The sequence below is a fragment of the Uloborus diversus genome, chromosome 2, assembly GCF_026930045.1.
Source record: "Uloborus diversus isolate 005 chromosome 2, Udiv.v.3.1, whole genome shotgun sequence".
In the NCBI taxonomy this organism is placed as follows: Eukaryota; Metazoa; Arthropoda; class Arachnida; order Araneae; family Uloboridae; genus Uloborus; species Uloborus diversus.
The window spans coordinates 80,780,349-80,805,834 of NC_072732.1; the positions used below are offsets into that span (position 1 = coordinate 80,780,349).

The 25,486-nt window shown below is 31.0% G+C and overlaps 2 protein-coding genes across 2 annotated transcripts in view; one reads left to right on the forward strand and one right to left on the reverse strand.

Moving 5' to 3' along the window:
* Positions 1-33: 33 nt before the first annotated feature.
* Positions 34-23,200, forward strand: LOC129217131 (uncharacterized protein C19orf47-like). The gene is made up of 11 exons (XM_054851389.1): positions 34-200; positions 3,668-3,870; positions 3,980-4,034; positions 4,123-4,203; positions 4,555-4,635; positions 7,524-7,700; positions 10,160-10,227; positions 14,930-15,110; positions 16,348-16,494; positions 19,158-19,302; positions 23,063-23,200. The coding sequence occupies exons 1-11, from the start codon at positions 185-187 to the stop codon at positions 23,064-23,066; spliced, it is 1,158 nt and encodes a 385-aa protein (XP_054707364.1). The 5' UTR covers positions 34-184; the 3' UTR covers positions 23,067-23,200.
* The window catches only part of LOC129217130 (steryl-sulfatase-like), a 29,002-nt gene continuing 26,578 nt past the window's right edge, over positions 23,063-25,486 (reverse strand). The window contains 2 exon segments of the mRNA XM_054851388.1: positions 23,063-23,448; positions 25,121-25,390. Of these exon segments, the coding sequence (XP_054707363.1) occupies positions 23,102-23,448; positions 25,121-25,390 (617 nt within the window). The 3' untranslated portion in view covers positions 23,063-23,101.

A 25,486-nucleotide genomic window follows, 5' to 3' on the forward strand; every position in this document is an offset into this window, starting at 1 on the left:
GTGAACTGCTTAGCTCATCGTAAACTTTTTTTTTTTTTGCAATGGACTGAATTGTATTTGTTTACTTTAAATAAAATTTTGTTTCAAAGATTTTTTTTAACGCATCAGTTGCTTCGCAAGAGATAGAAGATTGAAAATTTTTGAGGTTTAATTTTAAATACGAATTTGGTACTCAGTTACTAAGATGTCACAAGTTTTCGGTAATGTATTGAGAAAAAATCGCTCTGAATTATTTTCTGTTGTGTTTAGATTCATATTTAAAGCGGATGCTAATGTCTTCAAATGATTTCTAAATGTCTGTTCTGTTTTTATTAATGAAAAGTGTTCCCTAAGAGATGCTATTTCTCTTTCTAATTAGGTTGCATCTAATCATATATAAATGCCCCTTCTGTTTTATTTTTTAGTGAGACTTTTTGAATTTAACTTTCTGCTACTATCAGAATCTGTCGTGTCAGCGGTGCATTCGTAAATGTTCCAACGCCGAAACACGCTCTGAGTCACGATCAAGGCCGTAACCAGGATGTTTTTTCAGGAAGGGACATGGTCGGAAACAAAAGAGTTTCCAGATATGCAGACTTAGATAAAATGAAAAGCTTTCTGCAAACACAAATCCTAACTGGAAAATTTTCTGCAAATAATTATTTTGCCTGACTCATCCTTGAATAAAAAATTTAATTTGTATTCAAATATGAAAGAAACAAAAAAAAAAAAAAAATGCTTTAAATCATTTATTTTTTTTACAATAACATATAGTTAGTTCTTATTTTTCACTAACTGAAGAAGACTGCCGAAACCATTATTTTTTTTACACATGTGCTTCAAAAGGCTTTTGGAGAAAGACTTTAACAGAAATAAACTTTGGGATTTTCTTAAAAATTCCATTAAAAAAAAATTAAATCAACGTTAGCAGTTTGAAAAAAAATTTCTGCAGAGCTAAAAATTTTCTGCGAACGCCGTTCGCGCGTTCGTCTATATTATGCAAGACTGCAGATATGTAATGGGGAAAATAGCATTTAAAAATTATATGTTCATTATGTTGTTTGCAAAAATTTAACTGAAATTTAATTTCAAAATTAGTATAACTATTTTAATTAATTAGTTCGATAATTTAGTAATGTATTTCGTCTCAACAAAATGAAATCACTGTCTGCACTTATACGGTCAAAAAACCATGATACAGTGTTTGTTACATGTTCACAATTACAAATGCATGCAACGGGGGCTTTTAGAATAACTTTCGGGCAAGTAAGTGAAAATAGTCTCAATTGAAAAGTAATCTACAATTGCCATCTCAAAAAAATAAAAATCTTAAAGGCTACAAAGGCACTAACTAGCATTAATTTATTAAAATCACAAGGTCAAGCATTTAATAAAAAATGTGATTGGATTAAAAATGGTAGTTTTTATCATGTAAATCTTTTAAGTCTCTTGTTGAAGTATCAGGGGTCTGTCCAGGATTTTTCACAGGGTTTCGTGCTTTGAATTTTGTAACTCTATCTGAAGCGATCACATCCGCCCCACCCATACTATCCTTTGCAGTTCTAAATTCATTTCGCTGTATATTATTGATGATTTAATCATGATTGGGGAGAAAAGTGCTTACTACGCCTATTCAGAGAATGTTGACGCTTTTCCAAAGAAGTTTATAATTTTGCTTGTTTGTTTTATGCAGCGGTGTTGTTGTAAACCAAACTGACTTTCAGCTGTTAATTTCTTTCAAAGAAACCAACAACAGGCATTATATTTATTTGGCGGTAGTAATTATTTATGGCTTGCAGGAGCATCACAAGAGTGCCAATTTTTTTTTCTTTTGCAAAATTAGCTGATTTTGTATAAGTTGATTCCTCTAATTTAACTTTAAATATGCTGTATTATTTTAATTTGAGATTTGCTCTTTCAATAAACAATTTGTGAAAGATCCGTTTTTGTTTACCAGAATTTTGTGAAGGGTCCGTTTTGGTTGATCGGATTTTTGTGAAAGGACCGTTTTGGTTGATCGGATTTTTGTGAAGGGTCCGTTAACGGACCCAAATTTGCTCTGGCCAGACCCCTGAGTATATTTCAAAGAATGTGTTTAAGATGTAATTCGTAATAAAAGTCATTAACATTCTGTGATGAAAAGTTAGGAGTAAAGATGATGAAAAGTAAGATTGATGAAAAGTAAAAAAGTTAGGAGGCTTTTAAATTTGTTTTTGTTTTTAAATGTATGTGGGTATGGAAGGAGGAGAAGGAGAAAGGGTCTGACTGGAAAGGTCAAGTGAGGAGGAGTAGGGGGAAGAATTTTGATCAGATAGTCTTCGTTTCTTTATTTTTTGGAGAGAGGTTAAAAATTTTAGGGATGGATTTGTCCCGACGGTCCTCACTCTGTCTACAGCCCTGGTCATGACCAATTTTATGTGAAACAAAAACTTAAGTTTTCCAGAAAAGCTGTTCCAAAATTGCGTTCCGGCATCAATTCACCTTGATTTAAGTTATTGCTTTTAATTGTTGCAAAAAAAAGCTAACAATAACTTCTTTTTGGCAATAATTTTTTAATTTTTGTTACATTTTTCCTTTTCCCTTATAGATCTTGTTAAATAATTTCATTTAAAAAAATATTTTAGCAATTTAATTCATTATATACAAACAAGCTTGAAATTCAAATTTACCATGTCTCTTTTCTTAATGCCTCCTCTGTGCAAAATCAGTCACATTTCTTTATTCCTCTCAATTTTATACAAAAAAAAAATCCTAATGTCTGAAAACAAGTATGGGGCAGTTTATAGTATCATATCATATTTCAGATCAATTTCAGTAGAAACAAAATTTGATTTCAACACTGCCAAATTTGTAGTAAAAAATAAAGTCAAATTGTAATGGGAATGCACTGTGGAATGACCCATGTTTTTTTTTTTTTTTTTTTATACCATCCAAATATTTTTGTTTTTCTTCAATTGTTCAAATAGACTGTCATAGATAATTTTTCTGCCTTGAGTTTCTGAATGAAATTAGACTTAAAATTTCATATAACTAGCAACATTCCAGTAGTCAAGAACCGTCAACTCTTAATAACTCAAAGTGCCAAAGGACCCGCTAAAACCTTCAAGTTACGGGAGGTTCCCTCACGGGCCTGTCATCTGGAGAGAGGAGTCAATTGACCCCCTCTGGGTTTTCAAAACAAAATGTAATTATGCATTTTTGCTTGTATTTTGATGTTTTTTCCTATAAAATGCGCTAAATTCATACCCTTTGCCCCCCTGGAAAACTTCAAAATAATGGACCTGTTCCCAGTGCTGGATCTATAATTTTTCCAAATCAGGGGAAAAACTTGAAAATGCCGACCTTACCTATCTTCTTCAAGATTTTCTTCTAACTAATTTCATGTTTAAAAAAAGCAAATAGGGTGAATTCGCCACCCAGGGCAAGTGCCTCGACTTGCTACCCCCTAGATCCGGCCCTGCCTGTTCCCTCAACCTTCTTAAGAGTTGGAACCCAATGAAAACTTGGATGTAAAGAAATATTCGAGTTATTGAGAGCTGACTATTCATCATCTCAATTGATATTGATAAAAAAAAAAGTTTTGGCAATGTATTGATGTAATCAAGTTCAAATTTATTGTTTAACTTCCATCATTAAAAATTTTCCAAAGTATGTAGTTTCAGTTTCTCATTTCTTATTTTCCTGCTAGATACTTCTCAATGGATCACATTCTTCACTAGAGCCGGTCTTCCTCCAAATGTTGCAGCAAATTATGCACTCATTTTCTCTGACAATCGTATACAGCTAAACATGTTGATGGATTTATCAAAGGAATATTTGTATGACATGGGAATAAAAATCATGGGTGATGTAATTGCAATTTTGAGATATGCAAAAGAATTTCATACACAGGTACTTGTGATTCTTTGTTTCTCTTTAATAAATACAGTACTATTTTTTTAAGAGTAATGATTCCTAAAATGGTGATGCTAAAATACTTCTCTGCATTTGTATATTCTAGTTAGCCAAAGAAAGAGCAATTGGAATAACAACATCAAGTCTGAACAAAAGTGCAGGTTTATATTTTCGTCCCAGTGACTTAATTGTTATTATTATTATTATTTTGTTTATCATTTGAAAAGTTAAAAATGACTTGTTTTTCAGTTGCAGAACGCATGGTTGGGCACTATACCAGACCTAGCAAAGCTTCTCCAAACAGGTTGTCTCTGTCCAGGAATGATCAAAGTATTTAAATTATGCTACTCTTTAAAAGAAAAAAAAGTTATGCCTCAAAGTTGTTCTTTTTTATTTTATATAATCTATACTTTATTTTTATTACTTTATATGATACTTTATATAAAATATGCAGTTCCATTGGAAGAAAAAACTGTAGCCCTAAATAATGACCATGCATGATAAAAGTCACAAGTTTTAAAATATGAGTTAACTTTTCTTTACATTTTAAATTTTATTTATTTATTTATTTGTTTGTATGATCCATCATAAATTACAAAAAGCATTGAATTAATTTTTTTCTCCAACATCATGCAACCCTCATTTTCTTTCAAATATATTAAAAAATGTCTTGTTTTTCAGTTGCTGAACGTATGGTTGGGCACTATACCAGACCTACCCCAGCTTCTCCTAAAAGATTGCTCCTGTCTAGAAATGATCAAAGTATTTAACTAACACTTATTTTTTAAAGACAAATCATTATGTCTCATTGTTCTTTTTATTACTAAATTTATTTCTGAATAGAAATATATTATTTGCTTAATTTATGCAATGTAAAATAAGCAGCCCCATTGGGGAAAAAAAGATTATTTATCTTTTTTTCCCCAATGACCTTGGATGATAAAAATCATGAGTTTTAAAAAACAAAGCAATCAACTTTTATAAATTAAAATTTTATTTATTTTTTAAGTTTGCACTTTTTTAAAAATTTCAATAAAGCATAAATTTATATTCCTTAAATTTCAAAAATACATAAAAATTGGGCTTTCAGATTATGATGATGACTGTCAATTCAAAATTATTTGCTGGTTTAATTTTGATAAATCATTTCCTACTAGTACACTGACTGTAGTATAATTTACTAACTTATTACAATGCAGGTTCGAATGAAGAATCAAAATATTACATTATAAAAGAAAATGTAACCATCAAATCCACAGATGGATACAAGGGTAAGACGATGGGAGCGAACGCCCCACCCTTTGAGCGACCCTACACCAGCAGTTTTTCTGAATTGAAGTCTTGAAATGCAAGTGTAGGCTTTCTTTGATGATGTAAAGAAAAGGAAAAGGGTTCAAATCTCCTTTAAGGAACATTTTCGAAATTGAAGTTTAAAATAGGCAATTTTTAAACGATCTTTGGCTATGTTAGGAAAAGAAGTTTGGAAGGCATTCCTTCGGGCATTTTGCAAAATTTAATTCTTAAAGACAGGATTGTAGACATCTTGGGTACTGCTAAAGGAAGAAATGGGTTCAGTGACTATCCTCTGGTAATTTTTTGAAATTGAAGTTTCAAAATGTGTAATTTTAAATGACCTTCAGTGATGATTAGACTTTTGAAACTTTCCCCTGGGATTGTTTTGAATTTCATAATCTAAAACACAATTTAAGATTACTGCTTTCAACAGAAAAGAAAAGGAATAATTGTGGGGACATCTTTAGTTAAATCTCTACATTTCACAGCTGTTTCACATGAAAATACTTAGGAAGCCCCCCCCCCTGAGCATGTATAAATTAGATACGTAGTAAGTGGTCAGTTAAAAAAACAACCGCTCCCTCCTTGAAAACTTTCTGGATCTGCCCTTGGTCATATCGCATAAATTTGCAGACAATTTCAGACACATGCCTCAGGAATTCAAGCATCTCCTTTCTTAGTGCAAAAGAGTGGGCTTTTAGATGTTAAAACATCTGATAAAAGTCTTCAGTATAGTAGTTTTGCCACTTGACTATCCTTATGTCTGTCAATGTGGCTAGTTATGATAACCGTTATGCGAGAAAATGCCAGAATTTATCCTTCCCTATTTCTACTTATTAGTCATTAGTTAACTGGATTGGTGCCATATATCTTTCTCATTATTTATATATTAGGAAATTTTTAAGTTACTGAAAGCTCTGTGTCTAAATCCAGGTTTCACAGCCAGATGTCATCACAGGCCAGATAAGTAGTATACATGTTTTTAATTTGATAAATTTTTAGTTAATGGAAAAAAAACTGGATTTTTTTCCTCACGACAAATTGCAGAGATGAGATTTTTGTCTAAATTTCAGATTTTTCTTAATTTGTTTTAGAATATTGACTTAAAAATCTTAAAATATTTTCATTTTGACTCATCTTTTCTTTTCTTTTTTTTTTAAAGCTCAAAAATTGCTCTAAGCAAAGTAAACTTAACTAATACTGTTCTCTAAATATCACCCATCTTAAGTTTCTTGAAAAGAATCCTCAGTGAGAACTTATGTTTAGAGAATGATGAGGAATCATCAATAATTTGTTGCAAAAAAATTCTTTTAACACACATTTTCACTGTAGAGCATGTGATTGCACTATTCCCGCAGTTTGTTGTAAAATCTCACTCAGTAAAAGTCCTTTTGCACGCTGCTCCTGCTGTCCACCTATTTCAGCATACATTAAAAGGTTTGCGAAATTTCCAATCTCAAAATTTCCTACCTTTCACATGTTTTGTAAAGACAGCCAGCATGAATAGAATGGCTGATATTAATTTTCAACTGCCATCTCTTTGTTTTCAGTAAACCGAAAAATCTACGAATGAAGATACAAAGAAACAGGAAGCAAAGATCAAAAATAGTGCTTTTTCTTTTGCTTTACTGAATGCTCAAGCATTATTGAGCTTATGTTCTCCTCCAAGTTGCAAAACACAAGTGTATTTTTAGATCCATTTAATGTTGAAGCTTCACCAAAATGCATTTGTTTTCAAGATTGCTAATTTCAGTTTTTTTTTTGAAGCATTGAGCGCCTTTTTTTTAGGTCAATTGAGAGTGCTAGTAAGGAAATAATTCGTTAAAGGAAGAAGATGTTGAAAGAGATTTTAATGCTGATTCGGTTGGTAGTTTGCTACTGTACAACTTGCTATTTCTGTTGCCAGCATTTTGTGCTACCCAATATGCATATATATATATATTGTTCAAATAAATATTTATCTAAAATGCTCAAGCAGCAATAAACTAACCTGCCAAAAAAAAAAAAAAAAAAAAAAATCCTGCTTAAAATTTTGTTCAGGGTGGAAGTTTTACCTTTCTTTTTTCCCTAGTGTGATCCCTGAAAATAACATTTATGTATTGTATACCTTCAGAAATATTATGCATCATTAATTTTTGATGGACTTCAAAAAGGGGGCAGTTATCAGTTCATATCAGTATCTTTTTGTTTTCTTAAAGCTTATCTGAATATTTTAGTTTTTTCAGTGCAAAATAGGATTACATGCACTTTTTTTTTTCTGTTTACAAAATTAGTCTTATGTTTACTTTCAAATGTTTTGTTCTTTTTGCTGTTTTCTGAAATTTATGCATCATCATCATATTTTTTCTTTATTATAGAAATTCCTAAAAAATCAACTGTGATTAGTTTAAAGAGACCTGCAGAAGATAATCCTGCACCCAAAAAAATTCGACGTGTTCCTCCGGAAGAAGAGGGTGCATACAAAATTAAGATGCCACTGGGAATTACGGAAAAAACTCGGAAACTTTTAAAACAACAGCAGCAACAATCTCTTGGTGAGTTGATTTGTTATTTAAATTTTCTTATGATGCTGTAAAAGCACTTATTTTTGGGAGGCATAATTTTCGCAAAAATGAAATAGAGGAAGAGCAGAAAGTTTCGCGAATTTTGTCTAAACAGAACTAAAAGTTGAAAAATATTTCATGGGGCTTAAATTTTCATGATCACAATGAGCTTGCAAAAACTAAAGTATTGCCAAAATAAGTGGTTTTACAATATGTGCCTAGCATACTACATAATCTAGTCACAAACATAAAGCACTATTTGATTGAAAGCCATTTCTTTGTTACTCATTTTTATAAATTGAAAAAAATATTTCTATGTATACGAAATTAAAAATGTTAGTCCATAACTAATGAAGAAAAAAATCATACCCTGTACAATAATTAAATAATGGTGGTATTTAATGCCAAAATTTCGCAGATCCCCCTTCTTGAAAATAGTCCAGGGTTTAGATTATGATCGCAATGAAAAAATGTAAATGATTAATCCAAACTGGAAAAATAAAGACGAGCCACTTTTTTTTTTTTTTGCTAAAGTGTTTCAGTGAAAGTGTTCTTACTTTGCAGTGTCTTATCAAACATGGGGGCAGATATTCATGAACAAAAACTGAAGCTAGCATAGCTATATAATATTAACTATATAATATTGAACTTTGCTGTGGAGGAAAAAATGAGGGAGGATAAAGGCCAGAATGCTGGGTTTTGTAACACCACCTGTTTTAAAACAAATGATAAAAAGAGAAAAGAATGGGGTAAAAAGATAAAAATAAAAAGGTGTGAAAACTCTTGAGCATTACTACATTTTAGCTTCTTGCTGATTTTCACTGGACTGAATTTTTGAACTCATGCTAAACCCTTCTGCTTCAGACAAGCCAACACGTACTGAACAAGGCCGTATCCAGAAGCCCCCCCCCCCCCCACCAATCGGAAATGTTTTGCAACATAAAAAGGTTTTTTTTTTTTTTTTTCACTTTTTTATTCCTGAAAGGAAAATAACAAAGTTTTTTCATTCTTAATTGTGCAACTATTAAACGAGTGAAAATTTGAAGAAATAGAGGATAAGCAATTCCAGTTCTCATAAGCTGTAAAGCATACTTGAAATTTAGACACTTATTAGGACTTCCTGTTCTCTTTCCCAATTCAATTCAGGGCTGTCCAGGAAACTCCTCTGGCCAGTTTGGTAGACTTCCTCTCCTCCCCCCCCAAACTCTTATAAAACTTACAGTGGGCCCAGCCTGGCCACTAGTTTCCGATTAGGCTTATGTCTGATTACCAAGATGTGCCTAATTCAGCTCCTTGATACATCATACGTAAAAAATGCAAAAATCATGATTTTCGCGTATTTGCAGCATATATTTCAAGATAAATTTTTGTGAACTCAACTATTGTTGTGTGCTTAACTTTTAAAAGGTTTTGTTTGCCTATTTTTCTTTATATTTTTGTAGTCTCAATTACCACCATATAAGGCCTCAAAATATAGATTTTTGCATCTATTTTTCAAGAAACTATTTTCTCCTCTGGACCCCATGAAATTATGAATATTCTATACCACATTTAGAGGGCCACTCTCCTGTTAACCTTCTCACTACAAGGAGAATTTAAAATAGTTAAAAATTAAAATAAAAATTAAAAAAGAGGGGAACATTAAAAAATGGGACAAAAAAACATGTGTGCTAGGGCAATGTGCGAAAAGCGAAAATGGGCCCTTCTCGAAAAAAAATTCTGGATACGGCCTTGGTACTGAATGCATGAGAACTTTAGAACACCTATTAACTTTTGCAATCTAGTGGAATAAAACTAAGCAACGGTTAGAAATTTAGTTAAGCTGTGGGATACAAAGCAGGATATCAGACTCAAAATTTTGAATTGTGAAAGACAAAAAATTGAAAGGTGAACAATTTTGCTACCTTTTTTCCCTCCCCAAAATTTATGATCCCCTACATATGCAAATCTTAAAGGGAGTCATCCCTTCTCAAGGTTCGAAAATATCATATTTTCAAAAATATCGGAAACATCCTATACTAATACTACCCGCACAGCAATGCTCGTGCTAAAAATTTAATGGAAGTCCATTGAATAAAAAAAAATTGATGCCAGCTGTGATGTGAAATGACCATTTTTCTTTGTATGAATTGCGTACACACCTTTTCAAGGAAAAAAACTATTAGTTTCTTTGGAATTTAAAACTTTTCGTCAAATTATTAAATTAGATATACAGTTGCTTTAAAACAGTCCATAGATTGAGCACCACTGCTCCAAGTGACAAAAATATTTACCTGAATGTTTAAGTAATTAATCATGTTTTGTATTATTTTCAAAATGCATGCTGCTTTTTACTCTTGTGTTAATTCTTACTGAATGGTTTTTAACAGCTATCCCGAATTCACGAAGCTTTGATATTTCTGTTATGTTTTCAAGTTGTAACTTATAATGATGCTAGTGATTTTTTACAGGTAAAAAATCAGTATTTGCACGACTTGGTGATAGTGCTGTCAGTAGTTCTACAGATACTACTACAAAGGTATTTGATAATGTTCCTGTTTGTGAATGTAAAGAAGATTATAAATATTTATTGAAAGTTTAAAGTTAGAAAATAGGAAATATTTTTAACTTTGTATAGATTTTATTCAAAACAATGATCTTTGTTCGTAAAACTTAAGTCTTAGTTAAATAATATTTTCACTGAATCATTCAATTTTGGACTATTGTAGTAGCATATATGGTGATAAATTTCTTCAAAAATTGAAGCTGATAAACTTGAACCAGTATTTCAAAATTAAATAATTGTGGTTAGAATTTAAGAAAAATTTAAGTGCAAGCATTGACCTGTAGTAATAATAATAATGAAAAGGAATAATAAAAAGTTTTGAGCAAATACTTTGAAAGGTGTCAATAGTTAGCCTTAAATTATTATTAAAGTAAATTCTCTGGTGAGAAATAAAAAATTGTAAGTAATTTAGGAGAAAATTGTGATAATGTCTAGTGTCCAAAACATTTCTGATGGATTACCAAAAGGTTAATGGAAAAAAGTTGTCAGCTAAATTTAAACTCACTCCCAAAAACTAATTTTGCAGAGCTGAATCCTTTTACCTGATAGTTTGACGTTCTCTGAAGTAATAGTATGAAAGAAGTTTTTATTCCAATGCTCAGGATTTACTAATTTATCAATCTGACTTTTGGTCTTTGTACACATCCATTTTGAGTTGGTGCCACACTTGTATTGATCTTTGTATAATTTTCAATGCCTTATATATTTTTCTCATTCCTTCACTTATCAAGTGGCCTCTATTATATATAAGCGAAACATTTGGGGTGACATAATGGCAAATATATACAAATAAAATGTCTGCCACATTCAGTTTTGAAGTTAACACTAGAATTCGGCATTGGGGGGTCATTTTGACCGCAGCTAAAGAAATCGGCGTAGTTTCCTACATAATGTCACATATTTTTTGAAAATGAAGCTAAAATAAACTAATTTATAATAATTACTATTTTTTTTAGGGTAGAGAAGTTTTAAATTTATATAATGAAGTATTTAAAAAATATTTTTTTAAGTGAGAGATTGAAATGTCTAGCATTGTTTCATTTTCATTAAGAACATTTTAGAAATTTACAATAAATTAAGTGAATGATTTATCAAATTTTGCAGAAAACAGTTTTGAATACAAATATTTAAGCAGATGAATGTTTTTTTTTTTTTTTTTTACTAAAAGTGAAAATAACAAATAATTGTACTTACAAGGTTATTTGTCTGTGCAGCATTTTTTGCACAAGCTAAACTAATTTTCTATGCACAAAATCAACATACAGATATCTTAGATTGGCACAGTTAAGTTTTTTTTTTTATTTTAACTCTTGCGTTCCTTTATTTGACATTTCTTTCTTTTTTTTTACTCCACTGAATCTTGCACTTACATAAATTTACTTACAGCTAGAAAAAGTTTGTTTATACTTGGTATGCGTTCCTCTCTGGGTTCTCCTTCTGCTAAACGTAATTGAAAAATCCTTCGGCTGATACTTTCCTTTGTACATGTCCTGAACAAAATTCATGCATTTATAGCTGCTCAGTCCAAAATATTGTGGAAGATATATAATATACTAGCCAGAGGCATGAGGGAGTTTCAGAGCGTATTTTCTTCCCATTTGATCTAGAGAGTCTAGTTCTTGTAGCATTTTTACAATTCTGTCTTGCCTTAGCCCTCTTTCACGAGACAATAATATGCTTTTACAAAAACAAAAAGTCACGTAAATAAAATAAACTATTTTATCAAAAACCCAGTATTATGAATCATGTGACAGGCAGGTGTGATGTTATGCAGACACCCTTTTATTATTTTTTCTTTGTTGCTTAGTTGAAAAAAAAAAAAACTTAAAGAAGCATTTTCTTTTTTTCAAAGGGGTCAAAATGACACCCCACGTAATTCTAGGTATAACCTTCCGATTGGGGCTCAAAAAAAAAAAAAAAAAATTCTTTGAATCTATATAGTATCATACACCACAATGATTTAGGAAAAGTCAAGAAAGGATTAAAAATTTAGTAAAAATATAGAAGAGAAGTTAGCAAAAAAAGTTTATACTTGGGGTTAAAATGACCTCTTTTGTAATTCTAGTGTTAATAGTAATACATCAAAATTTTTGAAATAGGTCATACATTTTATTAAACATTTATTGCCTGCCTCAGTTTAAATCAACAGCTTTACACAATGAAAAGCCTCCTTTTTCATTGACCCATTTGGAATTGATGTTCTTTGAAAAAGTGCCAGTTTCTTAACCTTTACAGTCTCTTACCTACCACGCAACCCAATCAAAAATATGTTGCTTAAATTTTTTTTTTTTTCTGGAATCACTATTTTAGACTTGCTATTTTTTTCAACTCTGATCAAACCATCAGATTCAGTATTTGGGCTTTTATTTAAAATTAGCTCTAATCCATCATCAAAAACTATACAATACAATACAATACAGCAGAAACTAGACGATTAATTTCTGTTTCATTTAAGGCAGTTAATGAAACAGGTTTTACACCCCCTCGGTTGTCAAAAAAAAAAAAAAAAAAAAAACCCTAAATTTACTCTTACTTCTTATTAAGTCAATTGGAAGTAAGATACATAGAATGTAAACCTAGATACGTGAATCTTTTCAATACCTAACTTCATATAAAAAATTTCATCTATTAAAATTGTTTTTAAATTTCAAACTATAAGCTAGAGCTATGTAATTTGTGTAGTTTAAAAGTTGTTTTATGTACAAATTTAAATGCTTGAGTCTTAAACTGCCCTTTTTTGCCTAAAAGTCTTTTTTAATTTTCAAGTCCCTAAAAGTCCGTTTTTCAAACTTGGGTCTCTTTTTTTTTTCTTTCGAATTTAAGTTTCATTTGGGATTTTCCATTGTAACTTTTATCCATTGTATTTCATTTTTATAAAAAATATGTAAATGTTTTTCATACCCCTATTATGATAGTTTGTAAATTTGGGGACACAACAGCTAGAGTTTGACACTGTTAGTTAAGTGTATTCATTCAGCATTGTTCTAGGCAAAAGTAATTTTAATTTTGAAAAAAATAAGCTGTCAGCCGATTGATTGGTTAAAATTGGTATAATATAAATCGGTTATTATTGTAATCACTGCATCCCGCAGTTTAAGCTTAAAAAGTTAGGTTTAAAATTTCTTTCAGTTCCCTTTTTTGCTGAATTTCTGACCCTTTTCTCCCTTGGGACAAACTAAAAATGTGTTAGGAGCCCTGACTTCTCAATGGCCAGTACCTCATGGTATATACCTTTCTGTAATAAAATATCTCTTTTTCTGGAAATTTCAACTTAAGGGCTTTTGCAACCTGTTTTATAATGCATTGTCTAGCTTAGCTTTTTATCAGTATGAAAGGTTTTGTCATATTTGAAACAAAGATTCTAATATCATCAATAGAAACATAATTTAAACATCCTTTATTTTTTTTCATTTTTAAGGAAGGGGATAAAAAAGGCCCCAATGACCTAAAGGCATAAAATATTTTAAATCTTATTTTCATTTACAGTCAAACCTGCTTATCTCAAACACCTGTTGTTCTCGAATTTTTTCAATTTCCCTGCATTTGCAGCCAAAATTTAATGTATTTTTCATGTTTATCTTGAAAACAAATTCCGAAAACATCTTTATCTCGAATTCCAGCAATGCTGTCATTTTCAGATTCGAAGCCCAGTAATCTTCAAAAGAACTAACAACTTTCCTTAAACACAGAAACAGTAGCATTGTCCTCAAGGGCAGAGAGGGCAGTGGAAAAAAGGGCGAAATGCGTCCAGGTATGGGTTTGTTTTCTAGGAAGACCAACGAAAGGACATTCGTTTCAAACGCTTTCTCGGAAGCAGAGCAGAGGGCAGAGAATGGGACAATGAGGTGAGGAGTGGGCTTGACAGTTTTGACATGTGGTGTGAGTTTTTCAAGTTCGTGGTTAAAGGTCATTCAAATTAAAAGCCGATGATAGGCGTGAAAAGAAAATTCAAGATTCTTTCAAAAGATAAAAAAAAAGAGAAATCTAGAATTCTTGAACGGCAATTCATTAATGAAAAAAAATGAAAGTGCTGCCAAGTTTAGTATTCCAACTAGCACGTTTTCAACAATAATTAAAAACATTGTCCATGGAGCAAAAGTTGCAGTCAAATTAAACCGAATAATATTCGAAAATGTGCTTTTCTGGATATGAACAACTGTGTTTTAAAATGGTTAGTGCAAGGACCAAGGTGTTCCAGTAAGTGGATTAATGCTACAAAGAAAAGCAGAAGATTTTTACAATGATGAATTTTCAGCCATTTCTAACCTCAAGTGGATACAGTTGAATCCAAAAAAATCAGGCACCAAAAAACAAGAAAAGCTCATTTTGTTTGGAAAAGGTATGCTTAAAATTTCATGACTGTCAAAATGATTCCTTAAACTTGCAATAAAACACTTGGTATAATAGTTGAATAAATACCTAACAAAACTAATACAGCAGAATTTTAATCTTTTGCATGTATTGTCTTTAGTATAAAATTCAAATTTTCATCATTATATTCCAAATTTCAATAAGTTTCTAAAAACCTCCGTATCTCAAAACCTCATTATCTCGGGAGCAAGGAGGGCAGGTAGCATGGAAGGTTGCTTTCAAAGAAGCAGGGCAGAGCACCCTCCTAAAAATGCCTGGGAAGAAGACACTACACTGTAACAGTCATTTTGTTTTTCTTCCTTAGAGCACATCATCTGTTTTTGAAAGATTAGGTGCATCTAATAAAAATAGTGATAATGTTCCCACATCTACAGTGCTTGGTGAAACCAAGAAAAAGAAGGGTGCTCCATTACAATATCAAGGTGTATTAAAAATGACTACATTTGGCAAAACTAGAACAGTCTCCTCAAGTCCACAAAATAAGGGTAACTACTTGATTTTTGTTTTACATTTGATGCATATTATATTTTTTTGTATAAATTAGTTTGGTACCTTTGGTTATTTTTTTGGGGGGTATTGTTTTTATTTTTGAAAGTATTAATTGCTTTTAAAAAATACTTTTCTTTGTTTTCAATTGTAATTATCAAAGTAGTTGCTTTGATTTTTTTTTTGTATATTTATTTTGATTTTTAAACTTTCTTCTAGAAGGTTTTCCCCCCTGTTTTAAAATATTTACCCTGAAAAAGTTGGCTTCATTACTTGAAAATTTTGTATTAAGCATTTATTTCTCCCAAAGTTTGCTTTTATTTTAATTATATTTAATCCACTATTGTAGTAATATAATAAAATATTTATTCTTAAATATTTTGATTTCAAAAAAGAAAGGAAAAAAAAAAACTTGTGGAGTGTGAATGTAATACAATGCAAATAATATACAAAAGAGCCTCATCATGCCACATTGATTGAGGAAAAGGTTTTTCCTACTTTATAGCACAACTGCAGAATAATTAAAGTTATTTTCACAGAATGTATAATAAAATATCATAAACTAAGGAATCTTAAATGAAATAAATGTGCTTTTAATATTTTTCAATATTACCTATTGCTGCATGTGCAGTTGCTTATTAAGACTTTTAGAAAAGGTAAGTGCAATTTTTATGTACTTTTTATGCACTCCGATATTAAAAATAATCCTGATTTAACGCATAACAGTGTCAGTCCCATTGAATTCATTAAATTAGGGTCCGACTGTATATATATATATATATATATATAGGGGAAGGGCGCCATGTTTTGATACGCTCTTCTGCGTCGTATACGATGGAGCGGCTTATCCGATGATGTTTATTTTTAGTTAGTAAATTATTGCATGTGCATCGTATACGATGGGGCAGCTTATCTACCTGAAATTATGGCATAACAGATTTATTAAATTATCACATTTTAAGTCTCTTACATAGAAACCACTAAGCTTCACATGATGCACTTGTTAGAATTTTTCCAAAAATGTATCACTTAGTAGCAATTTTTTTTTTTTTTGGGGGGGGGGGCATTAAAATGTCCAAACTGCATTGAGTTGTGAAAACTTGTGAGTTTATGTTACTTGTATTTAAAAAATGCTTGAAAATAAAATGTTTGAATTTTACATTGCATATGCTAATTTACTGCATTTTTATCCTATTGTAACTAAATAAAGCACTTTTTTAAATCTTTTTTTTAAAGCCCCTGTATCGTCTCGAACTGTATTTAAGCCTGGTACTGGATTTCGTGGCATTACCAAAACTGTTAATTATAACAGAATCAATGCTATATTACAATCCAAGGACTCGGTGAAAAACAAAAATTCTCTGAGTTCACAAGGAATCTTTGGTAAGTGTAAAGCCTTTTGAAGATTTATAGCTTTTATGTTTTATTGTACTAACTGATTGATTGAGATGTGGCTATTCATATCACTAGAAAATTTCAAAAACAAAAAATAAAATTGCTTAGGTTTGGTAATCAAAAACACTAATTAGTAAAAGAAACAAAATAGCTTGCTCTTCCAATAACCTGTTGGTTAGTGCAGAGGAATACAGTAGTTCTCTATTGGTTAATATTTTTATTTTTCAAATAAATATAAAACAATACTGGTTTTATCTTCTTGTTGATAAGTTTTTTTTTAAAACAGCATAAAACAAAGTATACTATCTGTCCCTACTTTTTTTTTTTTTGTACTTAGAGGCAATATTGAGAAATAATTTTTTGGCTAGTTTATTACCTCATTATGAGTGTTCACATAATAGTATAATTAAAAATCATTGTTGACCAAGTATATTTCCTGTTACTTTTTTATATTTTATCGCAGTTATATGATCATTTTCCACCAGAAGTACATTCAATCAACCAGAGTGCTGTGTACATAATCTTTTTTAAGAATTAGATTAATTCCTTCCCCTCCTTAAAAGTTCCCAGATCTGATTCTCAGTGAACTTTTCTAAGGTGAAGTTCAAGAGTCACTAAATATCTAGATATATATATATACTATCTAGTTTGTTATTTGTAACAGGGACGTAGCTGAGGGGAGGCGGATGAAGAGAGGTTCGAACATCCCCAAATTTTATAAAAAATGAAAAGTAAAAATTTTTTTTTTTAAATTTTTGAAAATGAAACTATTGATACGGTCTGTTGTATTTATTTCTGAAGTAATGTTTTAGAGTTTTAATTTCCTTGCATAAAATAATTGTATAATGCATTCCTAATGTCAGATGCATATTAAATGTACCAGTTTTTAAATTTTGTTTATTGTATTCTCTTATCTTTTCCTAAAATTATACATTCAACAAAGAAGCATTAAATAAGTCATTAATGTGTAGTCTTGTCTGAAAAATGAAATAGCAAAGCCTGAAATATATGAGTGAACTGATTGATAAACAAAGTTGAAGTTGCACATTCATATTTCTTATCAATAGAACGGCACATAAATTGTACCCATTAGTGGGAAAAACTTTTAACCAACACTAACATTCAATACTAAATATTGATCACAAATTGCAAAAATTCTGTATGAATAATAGTCTTCGTATTGTAATTCTAAAAATTCAAATATTGGATCTCCCAAAATATTCGTACCCAGCTACATTCCTGATTAGTAATTGTCAGTAAGGCCAATTCTGTTTTGTCCAATGACCAACATTTTATTGAGTGCCCAGTTCATATTAAAGAATGTCAGTGCTGTATGAAAGACAAAAAAAAAACAGCCTAATGAAACATTGACAGAGTAGTCGTAATAAAATGGTTACCCAATGTATAACTACTGATGCATATTATTAATTATTGTATTATTTGAAAGAGAGAGAAAAAAAATTCTAACCCTAAAAACTTTGAGTTCCTACAAAAGTAGTAGTACCCGCACGGCGCTGCTCAGACTGAGAATTTAAAGCAAGTCCTTTGAATAAATGAACCCCTTCTCCCTTTAATAAAATAATAATTTTTCTTTAACTAAAATGCATACAATCCCTTTCAAAAAACCTAAAAAAAATTCCCTGCAATTGAAAATAGTTTGCCAAAACATTAGTTTGCTTAAAAATGTAAAACAATCCACAATCTTTATTATTGCTAGGTATGGTACTTTCTGATTAACTATGACGAAAGGAATACACATTTTACATGAACCTTGCAAGAAACCTGATTTCTTCCAACACTTTATTTTAAAATATTTCAACGGAATGGAGATCATTGCTTCAAGAAATGAGGTCTCGCTACCTTTTATTTCTCAATTTATACATCAAAGTAGGAAATCTTACGAACTACAGAACGCAGAGTTGAATGTCATATTGTCCTTTGGCAATGGGTTCAATATTTACTTCAGTTCTTGCTTTACAATGGGCTAAAATGTAAGTAATAAAGCACTAAAAACTGCTAAAAATCACATAAAACATTAAATAACTTTTTTAAACTAAATGTTTTAGAAATAAACTATAGCCTGTTTTACTTTCTAATAATGTAGCTTTCTATAGTGAAAAAATGGTAAAAATCGGTCCAGTAGTTTTGGAGCCTATTTGATATAAAACAAACAAAAAAATCTTTCCTCTTTGTAATATTAGTATAGATAAATTATGTGGTTAAGTTCAAATGCTGTACTATAAAAAAAAATGCCATGTATTTTCTGTGAGATGATTAATGTTAAATTTATTTTATTAAATGGTTAATTACAAATAGTAGCAGTGAAAACCAGGCTTCCTACTGCTACTTTTATATTTGTCTTAATTGCATGGAGTGCTGTTTCAAATCAATGGTTGAAGATCTCACAATTTTTTTTTGCTTTTTTCTTGTTGTTGATGTTCTTGTATAAATGTATTGAAGATAAAGTAGAACATCCTTTCATGTTATCGTTTCTACTTTATTCAAAACAAAATCTCATAAATGCTTTTTACTTTACTCGTAATTTCTTGATTTTTATATTAAGAAAATGGCTCATTTGCATTTCCAAGTTCTCTAAACTGCACTAAAAATAATGTTATGAAATTAATATTTGCTGTGTATTTATATTTTAGGTAGTTCTTTGCCTGTTTCACAAAGATTGGGTGTTAAAAGTAGATTGGGCAATCAGCTAAAACAGCACTTGAGTAAAAATAATGTTGTTCTAAAAACAAAGAAAAATGTCTCGAAGAATACATCTGTTTTTTCAAGATTAGGAAGGTAACTATTCTGAAATTTATGCAATATTTTTGAAAAAACATTCTATTGCATGATTAAGTTTAGAACATTGCATCAAATATTTTTTGATACAATTTGCAACAAAACTTATTTCTGTAATAAAACTTGTAGTTCAATAATAACTTGATTAGAAATGATATAATCTTGACTTATATTATTTTTCCTGTATCTTTATAAATCTTTTTATATACTTCGTTTAAAAATGAACCTCAAAGACTTAGGTATGGGACAAAAATTTTCAAAATTATTGTTAAATTCTAATCTAATATTTTATATTGTCTGGTTCAGGCAAAAAGCCACATTTAACAAAAAATGTTTTTGACAAAAGAAACCTTTCACAAAACCTGCAATGGCAAAAGTGAAACTTTTTTATATACTGGTATAAATCACATATACCCAAAAACCATAAAATAATAGTCCCCCAGTTGTGCCAAAAAATATATATTTATACAAAATAAAAAAAATTCATATATATCGATTAGAAAAAGAGTTGAGTTTTTCATAGGAAGGGGGAGGGAGGGCTAGGGGAAATTTAGTATGTTTAAGGTGGCAGAGCTTCCCCCATGGTTAAAAAAGGGCAGGGTGCTGTTTTTTAAAGGAGCTGATGTGTGCATCACATGACTTCCTTTTACACCAATTTAATGTTATTTCCCCATCATTGGCAATTTTAATGTGATTCAATAGTTTGAATTAAAGATTATAAAATATGGGGCTAACTTAACCTTTATCTGGCTGGAAGAGAAACGTTAGGATTATCTCAAAACACATGTCAATTGGACAAAGAAACACTTCCCTTGTCATGAAGTGATAAGGAGGAAGGATGACAGCCAGTAATCTTCCTTGGAAACTACTGTAAACAGTCCCCCATTACTGAATAAAAGGAAATGCAAACCCTCTGGCAAGGAGAAATGAAGTGATTCTGGGAATTCAGCAGTGGCTTATCAGCAGTGTTCCCAATGTGAAAGGTCCTTGGAAGAACATTTTTTAGTCTCTACAATGCCCAGATATTTTTTATTCTTTGTGGTAACTGATAATAGAAGGCATGCTTTTCTCATAGTTAACTCAATGGCAATCCAAGTTGGGAGAAGAGGGGGGTAAGTGGATATTTGCTATTATGACTTAGAAGAAAGACATTGTAGGAAAACTAGGGGAGGTACACTAGCTCCCTTCCTTTTACTAGTAAGAATCTTAAATAAAAAGGGTGCCAGTTCATGAACAGAAAGGCAATCAGCGCACTGTTTTACCGTTGGGCGTGTTCTAAGATTCAAAAGGCAAGTTGGGCGCTGCACCCTTTCGCCCAACCCAGGGGAAGGGTCTGCAGGTAGAGGTCCATGGGGGCCTGGATGAGAACCTCTGCCCTATACCGTTTACACTTGGGTCCAATTTGTATGGATTTTCTTTAAAATTTTGGCCACACACTTTGCTGCAGAATACCAGTTTAGACTTTCTTCTGTGCAAGTTTGTCATGTGAGCGAAATATTCAGCCAACCCCTCATCTTCCAGGAAAAGAAGGCCATGTGCTATTTACTAAAGAAAGATTTGCCAGCTCAGTTTCTACCAAATTTGTCTTATTTTTGAGGATCTTAACATTTCTGCACTCTAAAACAGTCTTCCAGACATGTATAATCTAGACAAAAATATGTATCTTTTTGTCCCTTTTCCCTTCCAGTCTGATGGGTCAAGTGCTATAATTAAATAGTGTTATCTTACTTTTTACGTAAAAGGTCCCTCCTTAACTCAAGAGAGCATTCTAACAACCCTTTAGTGTGGTTCTAATGATTTGATTTCACCTCAGTCCATTTCATGTGTAAAAACAGTAATACCTTTGTGACTGGAATCTGAATTTAATGTAAGATGCTATAAAACAGGCAAAGGATATCAGAATAGAATTCTGTTAAAATAGTTAGAAACTACCTTTCTAAAAATTTAACCATTTCCAGACCTATTTACCTGAAAAGTGCTTTGAAAATTTGATCAATTAGAGAATAAAAGATTTCAAAGGCTTCTTCAAGTTCTGTAATAATCATACTTTGGCTTTGACTAAGGATTATACAGACCTGTGTTAAAAAACTTTTAAAATTATTGTCGACAGAGAACAATGTTTGCTTAAAATTAAAACAATTGTATCCGTTAATTATGAAGCAATAACCGGTGGTTTAGTTAACTAAACTCTGCTTTTTTTTCAGTTATATTAAGCAGATCATTCAGAAAATCGAAATGCATATATCCTAGTAAGGGTCACATAGGCATGGTCCCAGCTGGTGCGATTGTTCAGGGGTTTCACTATGCATAGGTTTTTCTTACACAAATTTAAATCTAAATTTTCAATTGAATCTCTCATGAATTAATTTTCACTATTTTGTTTTTTGATGCCTGAATGTTTGCAAATGAACTAATAGAAAACTAAGAATCTATTTTGGCTATCCTCGAGTTTTAGTACCTCACTTAACTACTATGACTCTAAAATATTTAGTCATAGCTTGTTGAAAACTTTGTATGCACAACCTGTTTATAGTGCTGTGTGTTTTCTTTTTGGGGGGTTGCAATTGGCTGCTTGCCTGGTTTGTACAAACTTATCTTTGTATTTACATCGCATAACTAAAATAATTAAAGGTAGAACATGAAAGTTTTGTACATAAGAACTGAGCAGAGAGCATCTAATTATGCACCTCCCTTTTCAGTTATTCTTGAATGTTCTCAAAAAGCATTTTTTATGTCCAATCAATGGTTTTTTTTTCATAATCATATCGCACCCTGGCAAAGAAAATGACACAACTCAAAAAAAAAAAAAAAAAAAAACGAATCGAAAAAAATCAAGGTTTTATGCATTAGTAGTTCTAAGCGATTTAGTCTCAAGTATTACAAAATGCACAAAAAATTTATATTGTTATATTGTGATGTTAACTGGTTAGGTTTTGTTGTCTAAATCAGTAATACATGCTTAAAGTTTGAAATTTTTTCGTTTAAATTATGAAATTTTAATAATGTTTCACTATTGATTGTATCGATTTTATGCCACCATGAACCAGTTATGTAACCTAACTTTGTACACATTTTGTGGTAAGAAAGAGCATTTTTTAAATCAATAGTATGTTTTTCCTAAATTTTTAAATTACGTGAGTTTTTTTTGCGGAGGTGTGATATCATTAGGCTTTACTGAGTTGTATTAGATACCACTTAACCCATCTTTAACTGGCAAGTGAATATTTTATGCCATTTGAAGAAGATTGGTGATACACACCTCTCTGCACTATTTCATTAGTGTATTTCAGTAGTTGAAGTTAGAGGTCACTGGAAATTTTTGCTGCTTTCCTCTTTTTAGGTTTGACATCTAAAAAGAGGATATGTGTATGATTCGAAAGGTAATGATATTCCATTCACTAAGTTTTTGAGAATTCAATTTATGAGACTATTGACTATTTCACAATTCATTAATATTTAGTTCTAGAAATTGATAATTCCATAGTTTGTTCTTTTTAAACTAATTAGATGGTTCTGCAAAAACATAGTTCAGACTAAAATGAGTAAATTTCAGAAAACTGTTGCAAAGTTGATGTAACTTAAAGTACTTTTAAGATTTTTCAAATTTTTAAAACAATAGAAAGTTGAATTGTTTTTTAATCATTACTTTTGCATAGCAAACTCTTTTAATATTTTTAAACATATAATCAGTATAAAAATAAAGTAGGAAATTAACAATCATTTTTAAAATACTGTGTGACATTTGTACATTATATTACAGGTAAACTCTTGTGTAGCTGGATAGAATTCACACCTATCTTCACGCTGGAAAGTCTAGATCTGTGCATTTACATTGGGGGAAGTTGCAACAAGGTTGTAACCAAGGTTTCCATAGTGTATTAAAGAAACTAAATTGATCTGGAACTTCCATGACTGTGGCCTCATGTTGATTTCTTGCTTCATTTATCTTAAATATTATATCAGAGTATTCTGAATTTGTTGATATATTTTTAGGTTGAGATTCGGAAGGATCATTTGACAAATCATAAAGAATAGGAGGATTATGATGAATAACAAACTTTCCAAAGCAATGGCAGACATATTCACATCTGTTAGTGCCTGGTATGAATTTAGGTGTAGTCCAATGCAGTTTCCAAATCTTTTTTCCTATAAAAAAATATTGTGCTTAAATGCAATAGTTCTTGTAAATGCATATGTGGACTGTTATCATAATTTTAATAAAAATTACCATTTTTCACTTAGAATAATTTATTATATTTTTAATAAATTTATTTTAACATTTTCCAGGCAACTCAATATTGTCAATTAAAAATAAATAGTTGATAAAAAAGTGATACTGAAGCATTTCTTAAAATTACTTTTTTAAACTTCTTGTGTAGTCTGCCGAATTTTGAGGATGTAACTTTTCTGATGAAGCTTTAAAAATCAAAGCAAAATTCATACATTGATTCTAATACTGCCTTGTTTCTGAGGTAACTAATCATTGTTCAACCTCATTCATTACAAAGATAGCCAAAATAATCCTTTTGCATTGATTCCAATAACAGGGTATTTGCACTCCTGGAAAGTCATGAAAAATGTAAGTCATATTTTAATCATTTCATGGAAGCAGATTTTCAGGTTTGGTGGCCATCTCGATGCATTTTTGGGGGGTCCCTTAGAAATGAACTGAACTATGTAAATAATTATTAGAATTCTTCCATCTATATGTTTTTCTTTTAAGGCTGCCATTTCTCTTTACTAATTTTAATTTTACAGCTATAAACTGTTTTCTGTTACTGTTTCATTATGACTCAGGCAGTGTCATGCTGGTATTCTGAGAGCTATTAATAGGGTAAGGCAAATCAAACGGTTATTAAAGATCGTTAGTGAGTATATCGATATAAGCTTTTGTATTATACAGGGTGTTCCGTTTTAACCTGCAAACCTTTATTTTTGAAACCGTTAATCCCAGATGTATACTTCCAATTGCAAAAATGTTCAAAATCAGATGCAGAGTTTAGGTTTTGAAAGTTTGAATAAAAGGAAGTCAAAAAATACAAAATTTTACTTTTTATATGGGCCCCAGGACCTCTAACTTATATTTAGGGAAATCTCCACTAAAAAATAATTCCAACACAAAAAGTTTTAAATCAGTCCGACCAATATTCACTGAGTTATAAAATGCAGCGATTTGAGACTTTCACAATTTTTCAATTGCCGTCAATAACACCTTCTGGGGGAAAATATAGCAGTTAACAAGTGTTTAAAATTATATGTGAGCATAGAGTGTAGTTTTTCAGACTGTTTGAGGTTTAGTGGTATGTTTTTGTGTATCACGGCATAACATTTGCATTTATTTTTGAATAGCAAGAAAAATATAAATGTTTCGTTTTTCTTACTTTAGGCGACCTGTCATTCCTCTGAAAGGGAGATAAGTTCCAAACTCATCTTCTGTATGGTCCCTTAAAACTTTTAACTGGAATATCTCCTTGAGTTTTAGTAGCAAATGTCAAGTTTTTTGTGCCAGTAATATTTTTCAACGGAGATTATTTCTCTAAATATTAGTTAGGGGAATAGGGGGCCTAAGGCCCATATAAAAAGTTAGATTTTGTATTTTTTGACTCATTTTTATTTTTACTTTCAATATCCCAACTCTGCATCTGATTTTGAACATTTTTGCAATTGAAAGTATACATCTAGGACTAACGGTTGCAAAAATAAAGGTCTTGCATGTTAAAACAGAACACCCTGTATAGCATAATCAATCACTTAAGACTAAAAAGGTATAAAGTTAATGGTAAAATATTTTTGTTCACTAGAAAATGTTTTACTGTACCTGAAACATATGTAGCTGCATGGATTTGTTTTCCGCAGTAATGAAACAAATATTTGTGCTGCTGATGAGATTTCCCTTTCAGTAGTGGCACAAGGGATTTTCCATCCATAAGTCTTTGAGGCAAAGGAATGTCAGCAAGTTCCATAATTGTAGGGAAAAGGTCCATTTGTGAAGTTACTGCTGTAATTTCTGCATTAGAAATTCCTTTAGACCAAGAAATAATGCTTGGAACTCTAATGCCTCCTTCCATTCCACCCATCATTTTACCCCCTAAAATGGAACATATTAGTTGTAAATGTCAATTTTAAATTTACATGCAATACACATTTATTCTATAATATTTAATGATTTGTTGATTTGGAAAGT

Coding starts and splice junctions, on each gene's coding strand:
- LOC129217131 (XM_054851389.1), top strand. Junction 4,035..4,122: donor AAGTCTGAACAAAAGTGCAG/GTTTATATTTTC, acceptor CTTGTTTTTCAG/TTGCAGAACGCATGGTTGGG. Junction 4,636..7,523: donor CCTGTCTAGAAATGATCAAA/GTATTTAACTAA, acceptor TCTTTATTATAG/AAATTCCTAAAAAATCAACT.